This window comes from Heptranchias perlo, chromosome 5 (genome assembly GCF_035084215.1).
Source record: "Heptranchias perlo isolate sHepPer1 chromosome 5, sHepPer1.hap1, whole genome shotgun sequence".
Lineage (NCBI taxonomy): Eukaryota > Metazoa > Chordata > Chondrichthyes > Hexanchiformes > Hexanchidae > Heptranchias > Heptranchias perlo.
Window position 1 is genome coordinate 116,534,921 of NC_090329.1, and position 12,605 is coordinate 116,547,525.

Genomic DNA, 12,605 nt, shown 5'->3' on the forward strand with positions numbered 1-12,605 from the left:
CTTTTGGATGAGATGTTAAACTGAAGTCCTATCTGCCGTGTATAAAAGATTCTGTAGATATAAAAGATCCCACGGTACTATTTGAAGAACAGCAGGGAAGTCCTCCCAGTACCTGGCCAACATTTAGCTTTCCACCAATGCTATTAAAATAAATTATCTGGTCATTTATCTTATTACAGCCAGTTAATTAATATTTTCAATGTTTATTTCCCTTCCCTAGTCTCATTACCCTTTATTTGTCTATATTAAATGTCATGAATACCGTAATGTAGTGTTTGTTACTGGATTAGTAATGCTGAGGCCTGAACCAGTAATCCAGTGAATGTGAATTCAAATCCCACCATGGTAGTTTGAGAATTTGAATTCAGGTTTAAATTTTTTTTTAAATCTGGAAGTGAAAAGCTAGTATCAGAAAAGTGACCATGAAGCTGCCGGATTGTCATAACCAGTGTCCTTTAGTGAAGGAAACCTGCTATCCTTACCTAATCTCTCCTCTATGTGACTCCAGTCCCACACCAACATAGTTGACTTTTAACTGCCCTAGCAAGCCACTGTGTAGTATCAAACCACTACAAAGAAACGGATAACTAGAGATGGACAATAAATGCTAGCCTTGTCAGTGACACCCACAAATGAGTTTAAAAAAAAATTCCCACTCATCAGTCCTTCTTCCCAATTGATCCAAATTCCTTTTTATTTGGCTTATGTATTCCTTATTATTTGAAACCCTCTCCCTCCGCTTACCGAATTTGGAGAGGGGCAGGGAATTTGACAGATCTTTTTCCTCATGGTGCTAAACTCCTTTGTCTTGAATAAGTTCAAGATGGTCGTCCTTCCTGCTGAAACAGGCATTTGACTGGCAGAGCACCTTCATGGGTGCCAGCCAAAGCAGCATTTCAGCAGATCCTTCTGTCCTGAAAAGACTGAGGTTTGTAGCCAACTGGGAGGAGATGCTGTTGGCTCTAGTCTTATATTAAATCAGGGCCCGCTTTCACACCGTGTGGTATAGTCTTGCCTTCACCGGGGAGATTCACACAATCAGTGAGTTTTGAGAATAACATTTGTTGTGTAGATCAGAAATTAAGTGCATGGGCCTTTGATGGGGGAAGGAGAGGAATAAGTGCAAATCTGTGCCATTTGGTCGAACTGATTCACTGTCTTTTTTCCTAGTTGTGTTTCTCCTAGTGGAAATCAATTGTGTTTTTTTAAAAAAACGTTTATTTGTTGAACATCCCAGAATATTCTTACACAGCTGTAGTTTCAATATAAACTGAATTATTTATTTTTTGCCCCTTTTATTCTTGGTAGCCTATCCTGACTTATAAACTGTGAACCCATAGCCTGCAGGAATTTTTTTCCCAAAGATATCTGCTCTAGTTTGTTAAAATATACATGAACTATATTTCTAAACTCTTAAGATATGAGGTTTTTTTTTGGGCAGATTAAATGAATTATCAGAGATTGCTATATTGAGAAAATGGATTCTGGCGTGAAAAATGTTAATTCTCTTTATGAAAAACTATTGTTATCCTGGGAGGGATTTGATTTACATCTGCAACTCAGGTCTCATATTCTACGTCTTGCCTGATCCTCCATCTTTTCTGAAAGACTTCATCTGAATTCAGAAATATTCTAATACTGACACCTAATTGATACAGTATTCTAAAGGATGCACTTCAGGATGTTAAACTCTTCATGACACAAACTGGTATTTGAATTTGGTTGGATCTGAACAAAATACAGCCGTGGAGGTATTAACCCATTGAGTACTAAATTTATTTTTAATTTGTCAGCTTTCTATATAAGCACATTTTCTATCCAGTGTAGCAATGTACAAAAATATCTATTATTCCAGGTTTTGTGTCTGGAGGAAGGTATGATTTTTACCAGTAAGATCCCAGAACTAGAGAGCACTGACCCTTAAATCATATCCCAGACCCACATAGAGGGATGCTATTATATCAACAGCCTTTTTTCCCATCTCCAATAATTTTATAACTAATTAACAAAAATTTTCAAGGAAAATGAAGAAAAGCCCACTTTTCTTTTAATGCCCCTGTGATATTTCTCCCGGGTTGCTGGCGGCAGTGTCCAGGAGATTAATCTTTAATTACTGGAGACTCCAAGGCAATCCTGGAGGATTAGCAACCTTATGTGAGAGCCATACAGAAAGGAGAAAAAGAAGCTGAAAGAATTAAAGAGTGAAAGAGAAGCAGAGAGTTAGTTACAGGAAAAGAGAGGTACATTTTTTTTGTGCTTTTCCATGATTAATGCCACAGGGGATCAACTATATCTATATCCATAAAAGTTTTGAAAAAAATCCATTACATTCCAGACTTCACAGTGTAGGCGTCACACTTAGTATAAAACACCAACAAATCCCAACTGAACAGTTTTTTTTAAAAGGAGTATACATAAAGAGAAAGATACCCAATTATTTCTTAATGGATTTTCTGATCTTGCTATAATCTGGAAAGGCTGTTGAGGTAACAAAGAGAGGAGCCAAGTAGCTGCTAATCCATAGAAACGTAGAGTCACAGAGTTATACAGCACGGATAGAGGCCCTTCGGCCCATCGTGTCCGCGCCGGCCATCAAGCCCTGTCTACTCTAATCCCATATTCCAGCATTTGGTCCGTAGCCTTGTATGCTATGGCATTTCAAGTGTTCATCCAAATGCTTCTTGAATGTTGTGAGGGTTCCTGCCTCCACAACCCTTTCAGGCAGTGAGTTCCAGACTCCAACCACCCTCTGGGTGAAAAAGTTCTTTCTCAAATCCCCTCTAAACCTCCCGCCTTTTACCTTGAATCTATGCCCCCTTGTTATAGAACCCTCAACGAAGGGAAAAAGCTCCTTAGTATCCATCCTATCTGTGCCCCTCATAATTTTGTACACCTCAATCATGTCCCCCCTCAGCCTCCTCTGCTCCAAGGAAAACAAACCCAATCTTCCCAGTCTCTCTTCAGAGCTGAAGCGCTCCAGCCCTGGTAACATCCTGGTGAATCTCCTCTGCACCCTCTCCAAAGCGATCACATCCTTCCTGTAGTGTGGCGACCAGAACTGCACACAGTACTCCAGCTGTGGCCTAACCAGTGTTTTATACAGCTCCATCATAACCTCCTTGCTCTTATATTCTATGCCTCGGCTAATAAAGGCAAGTATCCCATATGCCTACTTTACCACCTTATCTACCTGTTCCGCCGCCTTCAGGGATCTGTGAACTTGCACACCAAGATCCCTCTGACCCTCTGTCTTGCCTAGGGTCCTCCCATTCATTGTGTATTCCCTTGCCTTGTTAGTCCCTCCAAAGTGCATCACCTCGCACTTTTCCGGGTTAAATTCCATTTGCCACTGTTCCGCCCATCTGACCAACCCATCTATATCGTCCTGCAGACTGAGGCTATCCTCCTCGCTATTTACCACCCTACCAATTTTTGTATCATCAGCGAACTTACTGATCATACCTTTTACATTCATATCCAAGTCGTTAATGTCGACCACAAACAGCAAGGGACCCAGCACCGATCCCTGTGGTACCCCACTGGCCACAGGCTTCCAGTCACAAAAACAACCTTCGACCATCACCCTCTGCCTTCTGCCACTAAGCCAGTTTTGTATCCAAAGTGCCAAGGCACCCTGGATTCCATGGGCTCGTACCTTCTTGACCAGTCTCCTGTGGGGGACTTTATCGAAGGCCTTACTGAAATCCATGTATACCACATCCACTGCGTTACCCTCATCCACACGCCTAGTCACCCCCTTAAAAAATTCAATCAAATTAGTCAGACATGATCTTCCCTTGACAAAGCTATGTTGACTATCCCTGATTAATCCTTGCTTCTCCAAGTGGAGACTAATTTTGTCCATCTGAATTTTTTCCAATAATTTTCCTACCACTGATGTTAGGCTCACTGGCCTGTAGTTCCCCGGTTTTTCCCTACTCCCCTTCTTGAATAATGGTACTACATTAGCGGTTCTCCAGTCCTCTGGCACATCCCCTGTGGCCAGAGAGGTTCTGAATATATGTGTTAGAGCCCCCGCAATCACCTCCTTTGCCTCACACAGTAGCCTGGGATACATTTCGTCCGGGCCTGGGGATTTATACATTTTTAGGCCTGCTAAAACCGCCAATACCTCCTCCCGCTCGATGTCAATATGTTCGAGTATATCACAGTCCCCCTGCCGTATTTCTATGTCTACATCGTCCTTCTCCATAGTGAAAACAGATGCAAAAAATTCATTTAGAACCCCTCCTACATCTGCCGGCTCCACACACAGATTGCCATTTTTGTCCTTAATGGGCCCTATTTTTTCCCTAGTCATCCTCTTACCCTTAATATACTTATAAAACATCTTAGGATTTTCCTTTATTTTGCTCGCCAGTGTTATTTCATGGCCCCTCCTTGATCTCCTAATTTCTTTTTTAAGTATCCCCCTGCACTTTTTGTACTCCTCTCGGGCTTCCTCCGTCTTTAGCCTTTTGTATCTGCCAAAAGCCCTCCTTTTTTTTCCGAATCCATTCTCGTATATCCCCTGACATCCAAGGTTCCCTGGAGTTCTTGGAACCACCCTTGACCTTTACGGGAACACGTTGCCATTGTATGGTCTCAATCTCCCTTCTGAAAGACTCCCATTGCTCCGATGCGGATTTTCCTACAAGCAGCTGATCCCAGTCCATTTTGGCCAGATCCTGCCTTATCCTATTAAAATCGGCCTTCCCCCAATTTAGAACCTTTATTTCCGGCCCCTCCCTATCCTTTTCCATGACCACCTTAAATCTCACCGAATTATGGTCACTGTCACCAAAGTGCTCACCTACTCGCACTTCTTCCACTTGGCCGGCCACATTCCCGAGAATTAGGTCCAGTACCGCCCCCTCTCTTGTAGGACTTTCTACATGCTGGCTCAAAAAGCTCTCCTGGATGCACGTTAAGAATTTTGTACCCTCTAAGCCTTTTGTACCCTCTAAGCCTTTTACACTCTGAGTATCCCAGTTAATATTGGGGAAGTTGAAATCCCCCACTATTATTACCCTATTATTACCCTATTATTTGCACAACCTCCAACAACAGATAACAATTCCAACAACAGACAATAATTGGGCTCTGACGAACTGCTGGAGGTGGCAGGATTGCTGGCACACACAGGTACAGCAATCCAATGCAAGCCACTTCACGGTTGGTTTGGATGAATGTCGGTTGCTTCAAAATGGGCTCGCTGAGCTTTCTCACTTCAGACACAGACCCACATATGAGTGGGGTGAGCACTACTTTAATGAAAAGTGCTCGTCTCTCAAAAAGCTGCTGGCAGAAACAACTGATCTCCCAGTAGGGAACAAAACAATCTGACATATGGGGGGGAAATTCAACTCGTGGCTGCCCGCTTTTCTGCTGTAAAACTGGCAATAGACCTCCTAATTTTATGCTGTGATCTGCTGTGCTCAAACTGCGCTGGAAGTCCACTGAACGCCATATTGGCTCAGGTGACTTTTGGTCGTCCAGGGCATCCATCTGAAATAGACTAAAATATGCAAATCGGGGTTCTACACCAGTTGTGAAATTCAGGTACAAAAGGGTGGAGCTTACTCCGACCATTCTCCGCCAAGTTGTTCCAGGGCGTTAACCAGGCTAACCAGCAATTCTTAAAGGGATACTGGAAGCTGCTCAAAAAAAGGCCCAGAAAATTTTTATTTTTAAAAACTCAAGCCCTCTACCGTTGCGTTCGAGGCTGCCCACACCCCTCCAGGATCACTTCGTCGCCACCCAGATTTAATCTTGATGTGGAGATGCCGGTGATGGACTGGGGTTGACAATTGTAAACAATTTTACAACACCAAGTTATAGTCCAGCAATTTTATTTGAAATTCACAAGCTTTCGGAGGCTTCCTCCTTCCACATTCACCTGAGGAAGGAGGAAGCCTCCAAAAGCTTGTGAATTTCAAATAAAATTGCTGGACTATAACTTGGTGTTGTAAAATTGTTTACAGATTTAATCTACCAGCTGTCGCAGTTTAGGAGCTGGCCGATTTCCCACTCTCCCCGAGTGACGAGCTGTGGGGTTTGGCACCCTACTTTTCCAGTGGCATTTAAATTAATCTCGAAGCCGAATTTGGGCTCAAGTCGAATTTCTGGTATTTCGAGTAGTGCTGGTGGCTGTCCCGTTAGGAGTGATAAGTCTGATACCATCCTCCACTCATAGTAACACAACTCCCGCCCCCTCTTGTCAGGATCTGTCTCAAGAATCCACAGTACTGCAGATCCCAATTGGTGGCGGAGAGGAGCGCTACTGAGAATGGGAACCTAAACCCCGTGTAGAACTGGCAGTTTTACCTGCCTGATTGTCATTCCTCATCAGCAGATTGGCTGTTCCAGCTAGCAGGTCTTTCAAAGGTAAACATGCTTTTTGTTTGTAGCATTTGCTTCACTCTGCTGAGGAGCAGAAGGGATCATTTCTGGGTTAGAGCAATTTGTCCAGTGGGCCACATTAAATTTGTAAACATGTGGCACACAAGCCATGGTTTGGGTACCCCACTTTATGGTATGCAGCATTACACCTGTGCTTTGGAGGTCATGCTTTCAGTTATTAGAATACAATTGGGTAGTTTTTGAAACATGAATAGAACTGTTACAAAATAAACCCATTTTGTAAAATATGGTACTGACTACTTTATGTTGAACATTGCTACTTTGGAGTGAGACAATGAAAAATATATGATACTACGTAAAGGCTCCATTCATTTTATTTCCCTTTATACCGACTACGCATTCCTAGGCACTTGGTCTGTCATTATCCTTTCACCTGTCAAAACAGAAATTGAGCTATTTACGTCCTAAGCTCTTTAGTGCCTGCAGCACCATTTTACATACTCGCTGTTGCTGCATATAAATTTCTGCATAAAGTAAGAGTAGGACTTCAAAGAAGAAGTGATGGCAGAATTTTACTTATAAGATTCTAACCTAGAACTGCTAGCAGTAGAGTATGCCAATCTCAAACACTGATTTTGTGGCTTTGTTCACTTGGAAATTGTGCATTTCTCAACAGTGACAGCAGATGAATTATGGCGGGGTGTAATGGCAGAATTTGGTGCCGGAGCACGAAAGGGCAGGGGTAAACGAACTAAGAGGAAGATAAAGAAAGATTTGAATAGAGGACAGATGGTTGGTGAAGGTAAGTAACTGCAACATTTCACCCTGCTCAGAACTTTCAAAATACCCTGAGAAGCTGGGGTTGAAATTCACAAAGCCCCAGTCGGTTATAGGAAGTGCAATGCAACTGGACTTCTGCCCATCCGTTTGCCCTTGCCTTGACTTCATCCCGGTTCCCAGGGACAATGTCATTTGACTATTAGATGCGAATGCCCGTGTCATCAACAGCACTCCTGGCACACATTTTTGCGCTAAGAGGGCCAGTAGCCAAGCTGCTGCCGGGTCTCTGCCAGTGACACAGCTGAGTTGGTGATTTGGCTGTTTGGATGATTTGTTGTCTGACGTTTGCTCTCCTGCCTCTCTGTAAGGAAGTATCTTAGTACGATACAGTACAGCATGGGAGGAAGCCATTTGGCCCATCGTGCCTGTGTCGGTTCTGAGTTATCCAGTTAGTCCCCTACTGTTTCCTCATAGGCCTGTAAATTTTTTCCCTACAAGTAATGTGAGGTAATGCATTTGGGGAGAGCAAACAAGGCAAGGGAATACACAATAAATGGGAGGATACTGAGAGGTGTAGAGGAAGTGAGGGACCTTGAGTGCATGTCCACAGATCCCTGAAGGCAGCAGGACAGGTAGATAGGTGATTAAGAAGGCATAAGGAATGCTTTCCTTTATTAGCCGAGGCATAGAATATAAAAGCAGGGATGTTATGCTGGAACTGTATGAAACACTAGTTAGGCCGCAGCTTGAGTACTGCACACAGTTCTGCTCACCATATTACAGGAAGGATGTAATTGCACTAGAGAGGGTGCAGAGGAGATTTACGAGGATGTTGCCAGGACTGGAGAATTTTAGCTATGATGACAGATTGGATAGGTTGGGGTTGTTTTCCTTGGAACAGAGGAGGCTGAGGGGTGATTTGATTAAGGTGTACAAAATTATGAGGGGCCTAGATAGAGTGGATAGGAAGGTCCTATTTCCCTTAGCGGAGGGGTCAATAACCAGGGGGCATAGATTTAAAGTGATTGGTAGAAGGATTAGAGTGGAAATGAGAAAACATTTTTTCACCCAGAAGGTGGTGGGGGTCTGGAACTCACTGCCTGAGAGGGTGATAGAGGCAGAAACCCTCAACTCATTTAAAAAGTGCCTGGATATGCACCTGAAGAGCCGTGACCTGCAGGGCTATGGACCAAATGCGGGAAAGTGGGATTAGGCTGGTGGCTCATTTCTCAGCCTGCGCAGACACGATGGTCTGAATAGCCGCCTTCTGTGCTGTAAATTTTCTATGATTCTATCCGATTCCCTTTTTCAAAGTTATATTGAATCTGCTTCCACCACTATTTCAGGCAGTGCATTCCAGATCATTACAACTCGCTGCGTAAAATAAAATTGTTTCCTCATGTCGCCAGTGGCTCTTTTGCAAATACCTTAAATCTGTGTCCACTGATTACCGACCCTTGTGCCACTGGAAACAGTTTTTCCTTATTAACTCTTATCAAAACCGTTCATGATCTCCATCAAATCTTCCCTTAACCTCTGTTCTAAAGCGAACAACCCAGCTTCTCCAGTCTCTCTACATAACTGAAGTCCCTCATCCCTGGTATCATTCTAGTAAATCTCTTCTGCACCCTCTCTAAGGCCTTGATATCCTTCCTAAAATATGGTGTCCAGAATTGAACACAATACTCCAGATGAAGCCCAACCAGTGTTTTATAAAGGTCTAGCATAATTTCTTTGCTTTTGTACACAATGCCTCTATTAATAAAGCCCAGGATCCCATATGCTTTTTTAACAGCCTTCTCAACTTATCCTGCCACCTTCAGGGATTTGTGTATATACATCCCCAGGTCTCTCTGTTCCTGCACTCAGTTTAAAATTGTACTGTTTAGTTTATATTGTGCCTCCTCATTCTTCCTACCAAAATGTATCAATTCACACTTCTCTGCACTAAATCTCATCTGCCATGTGTCTGCCCATTTCACCAGTCTGTCTATGTCCTCCTGAAGTCTGTTACTATCCTCCACATTGTTTATTACATTTCAGAATTTTGTGTCATCTGCAAACTTTGAAATTATACCCTTATACTCAAGTCCAGGTCATTAATATATATCAAAAAAAGCAGTGGTCCTAAAACTAACCCCTGGGGAACATCACTGTATACTTGCCTCCAATCTGAAAAACAACCGTTCACCACTACTCTGTTTTCTGTCCCTTAGCCAATTTTATATCCACGCTGGCACTGTCCCTTTAATCCCATTGACTTTAATTTTGCTAACAATTCTATTATGTGGTACTTTATCAAATGCCTGTTGAAAGTCAATATACACAACATCAATTGCATTACCCTCATCAACACTCTCCGTTATGTCATCAAAGAACTGAATCAAGTTAATCAAACACGATTTTCCTTTAACAAATCCTGCTGACTTTCATTTATTGGCCCATACTTTTCCAAGTACCAGTAAATTTTGTCCCAGATTATTGTGTCTCAAAGTTTCCCCACCACCGATGTTAGACTGACTGGCCTGTAATTGCCGGGTTTTATCCCTCTTCCCTTTTTTGAACAGGGGGTGCAACATTTGCAATCCTCCAGTCCTCTGGCAGTGTCTGACTGCAGTAGTACCTCAACAGCACAGTACAATGGCAAGGTTCAGGAACTTGTGCTGATAATCAGAGATGCAGCTCCACATTGTCGGCGCGGACACGGTGGGCCGAATGGCCTCCTTCTGTGCTGTAAATTTTCTATGATTCTGGGACTACTGGCATGTTATAGGAACAGGAGTAGGCCATTCAGCCCCTCGTGCCTGATAAGATCATGGCTGATCTGTGATCTAACTCCATATACCTGCCTTTGGCCCATATCCCTTAATACCTTTGGTTGCCAAAAAGCTGTCTATCTCAGATTTAAATTTAGCAATTGAGCTAGTATCAATTGCTGTTTGCAGAAGAGAGTTCCAAACTTCTACAGCCCTTTGTGTGTAGAAATGTTTTCTAATCTCGCTCCTCAAAGGTCTGGCTCTAATTTTTAGACTGTGCCCCCTACTCCTAAAATCCCCAACCAGCGGAAATAGTTTCTCTCTATCCACCCTATCTGTTCCCCTTAATATCTTATAAACTTCGATCAGATCACCCCTTAACCTTCGAAACTCTAGAGAATACAACCCAAATTTGTGTAATCTCTCCTCGTAACTTAACCCTTGAAGTCCGGGTATCATTCTAGTAAACCTACGCTGCACTCCCTCCAAGGCCAATATGTCCTTCCGAAGGTGCGGTGCCCAGAGCTGCTCACAGTACTCCAGGTGCGGTCTAACCAGGATTTTGTATAGCTGCAGCATAACTTCTGCCCCCTTGTGCTCTAGCCCTCTAGATATAAAGGCCAGCATTCCATTAGTCTTCTTGATTATTTTCTGCACCTGTTCATGACACTTCAATGATCTATGTACCTGAACCCCTAAGTCCCTTTGGACATCCACTATTTTTAACTTTTTACCATTTAGAAAGTACCCTGTTCTATCCTTTTTTGATCCAAAGTGGATGACCTCACATTTGTCTACATTGAATTCCATTTGCCACAGTTTTGCCCATTCACCTAATCTATCAATATCGCTTTGTAATTTTATGTTTTCATCTACACTGCTTACAATGCCACCAATCTTTGTGTCATCGGCAAACTTAGATATGAGACTTTCTATGCCTTCATCTAAGTCGTTAATAAATATTGTGAATAATTGAGGCCCCAAGACAGATCCCTGCGGGACTCCACTAGTCACATCCTGCCAATGTGAGTACCTACCCGTTATCCCGACTCTCTGTCGCCTTTCGCTCAGCCAACTTCCTAACCAAGTCCGTACTTTTCCCTCGATTCCATGGGCTTCTATCTTAGCTAACAGTCTCTTATGTGGGACCTTATCAAATGCCTTCTGGAAGTCCATTTAAATAACATCCATTGACATTCCCCTGTCCACTACTTTAGTCACCTCTTCAAAAAATTCAATCAGGTTTGTCAGGCACGACCTACCTTTCACAAATCTATGCTGGCTCTCTCTGATTAACTGAAAATTCTCGAGGTGTTCAGTCACCTTATGCTTTATTATAGACTCCAGCATTTTCCCCTCAACAGATGTTAGGCTAACTGGTCTATAATTCCCTGGTTTCCCTCTCTCTCCTTTCTTAAAAAGCGGAGTTACATGTGCACGTTGTTTTAGCAGGTGGCATCGAGCCTTTGTTTTAAATATGTCTAAAAGTAACTTTGGCAAAGTCATTCCCATTAATTGCAGATGAACAATATTTGCATAGACGATAAATTTTGAAGAGCTTTGACGATGCAATATGCTTTTAGAAGATGGTGGTCACGGAATGGCCAGTAGTGATTAAAATAATATCTCTTTATATTGTTATCTAAACTTACTTCAATAAGCAATAAATTGAACCTAAAAAAAGAACATAAATTAGGAATGAGGAAAAGAAGATAAAACTGAGGAAAAGGAAGATTAGTCAGTTAGTCATTTGTAAAAGTGAAGGAAGAGCAGATTTGAGAGAGATAGAAATTGGAGTTATGTAGTACTGATAGTTTTTGCACTTCGAATGATTTGTACTCCTTACATTCTAGAGAATGCAATTTCCGGAAGGAATATGGTATGAAAGTACACTTCTTGAAGTTCTTATGTTCACACTGTTCCTGTTAATCTATAGGAGTTAGTGTCCTTGGCTGATTGCAAAATAAGCAGCTCTTTTGATTTTTTTTTTAGGAAGAGCTGGGTTCCTCTGGCCTGGTTTAAATGCTCCTGTTGTGAAAAGTGGAACCATTCAATCAATTGGAAAGCGTGACCAAACACGGCAGGAAGAGTTGCAGGCTGAAGTCATTCGACAACGGGAGGAATGGGACAGGAAAAAGAAAATGAAAATTAAAAGAGAAAGAGGCTGGACCGGCAGCTCCTGGGGTGGCATCAGCCTGGGTCCCCCTGACCCTGGACCCAGTGGAGGTAAAAGAAAGATGTCGAAGTTTTTTTAAAAATTGTAGCAGGAACAAACATTGCCTAAATAAAGAAATATGGTCTGTACCACAGACTTCTCCACTGCTGCTGGACCATTGTAATAGAATGACACAAGGTATATTATTACTTCACGGTCGAGTTGGTTCTTCCAGTCATCCCCAACCCAGAGGTGAAGCGCTTTGGTTTAATAAATTAACCTATTTGGCAGCCTGCTCAGGAACTACCAAAATGTGGCCTGTATTGGTGGGGTTCTAGTGTTAGTCAGGGCCGGGTTTTTATCTCTGGTTGAATGGTTCAGAGTACTATACTCTACTGCTACAGCTGCTGAGCCATTTCGGGTTTCCAGTCAAACGCTATAGAAAGTAAGTTTCTTTTGTTGTGAAGTAGTTTTTGCCTGACTAAAAATAAAAATAATATTTAGGAACATAGGAACAGGAGTAGGCCATTCAGCCCCTCGTGCCTGCTCCG

At 42.5% G+C, this 12,605-nt stretch overlaps 1 protein-coding gene across 1 annotated transcript in view; it reads left to right on the forward strand.

The window, feature by feature from the left end:
• Positions 1–12,605, forward strand: part of mrps5 (mitochondrial ribosomal protein S5) — a 175,541-nt gene that overhangs the window by 40,031 nt on the left and 122,905 nt on the right. Inside the window, exons 3-4 of the mRNA XM_067985077.1 lie at positions 7,040–7,165; positions 11,892–12,125. Of these exons, the coding sequence (XP_067841178.1) occupies positions 7,040–7,165; positions 11,892–12,125 (360 nt within the window). The remainder of the gene's footprint in view (positions 1–7,039; positions 7,166–11,891; positions 12,126–12,605) is intronic.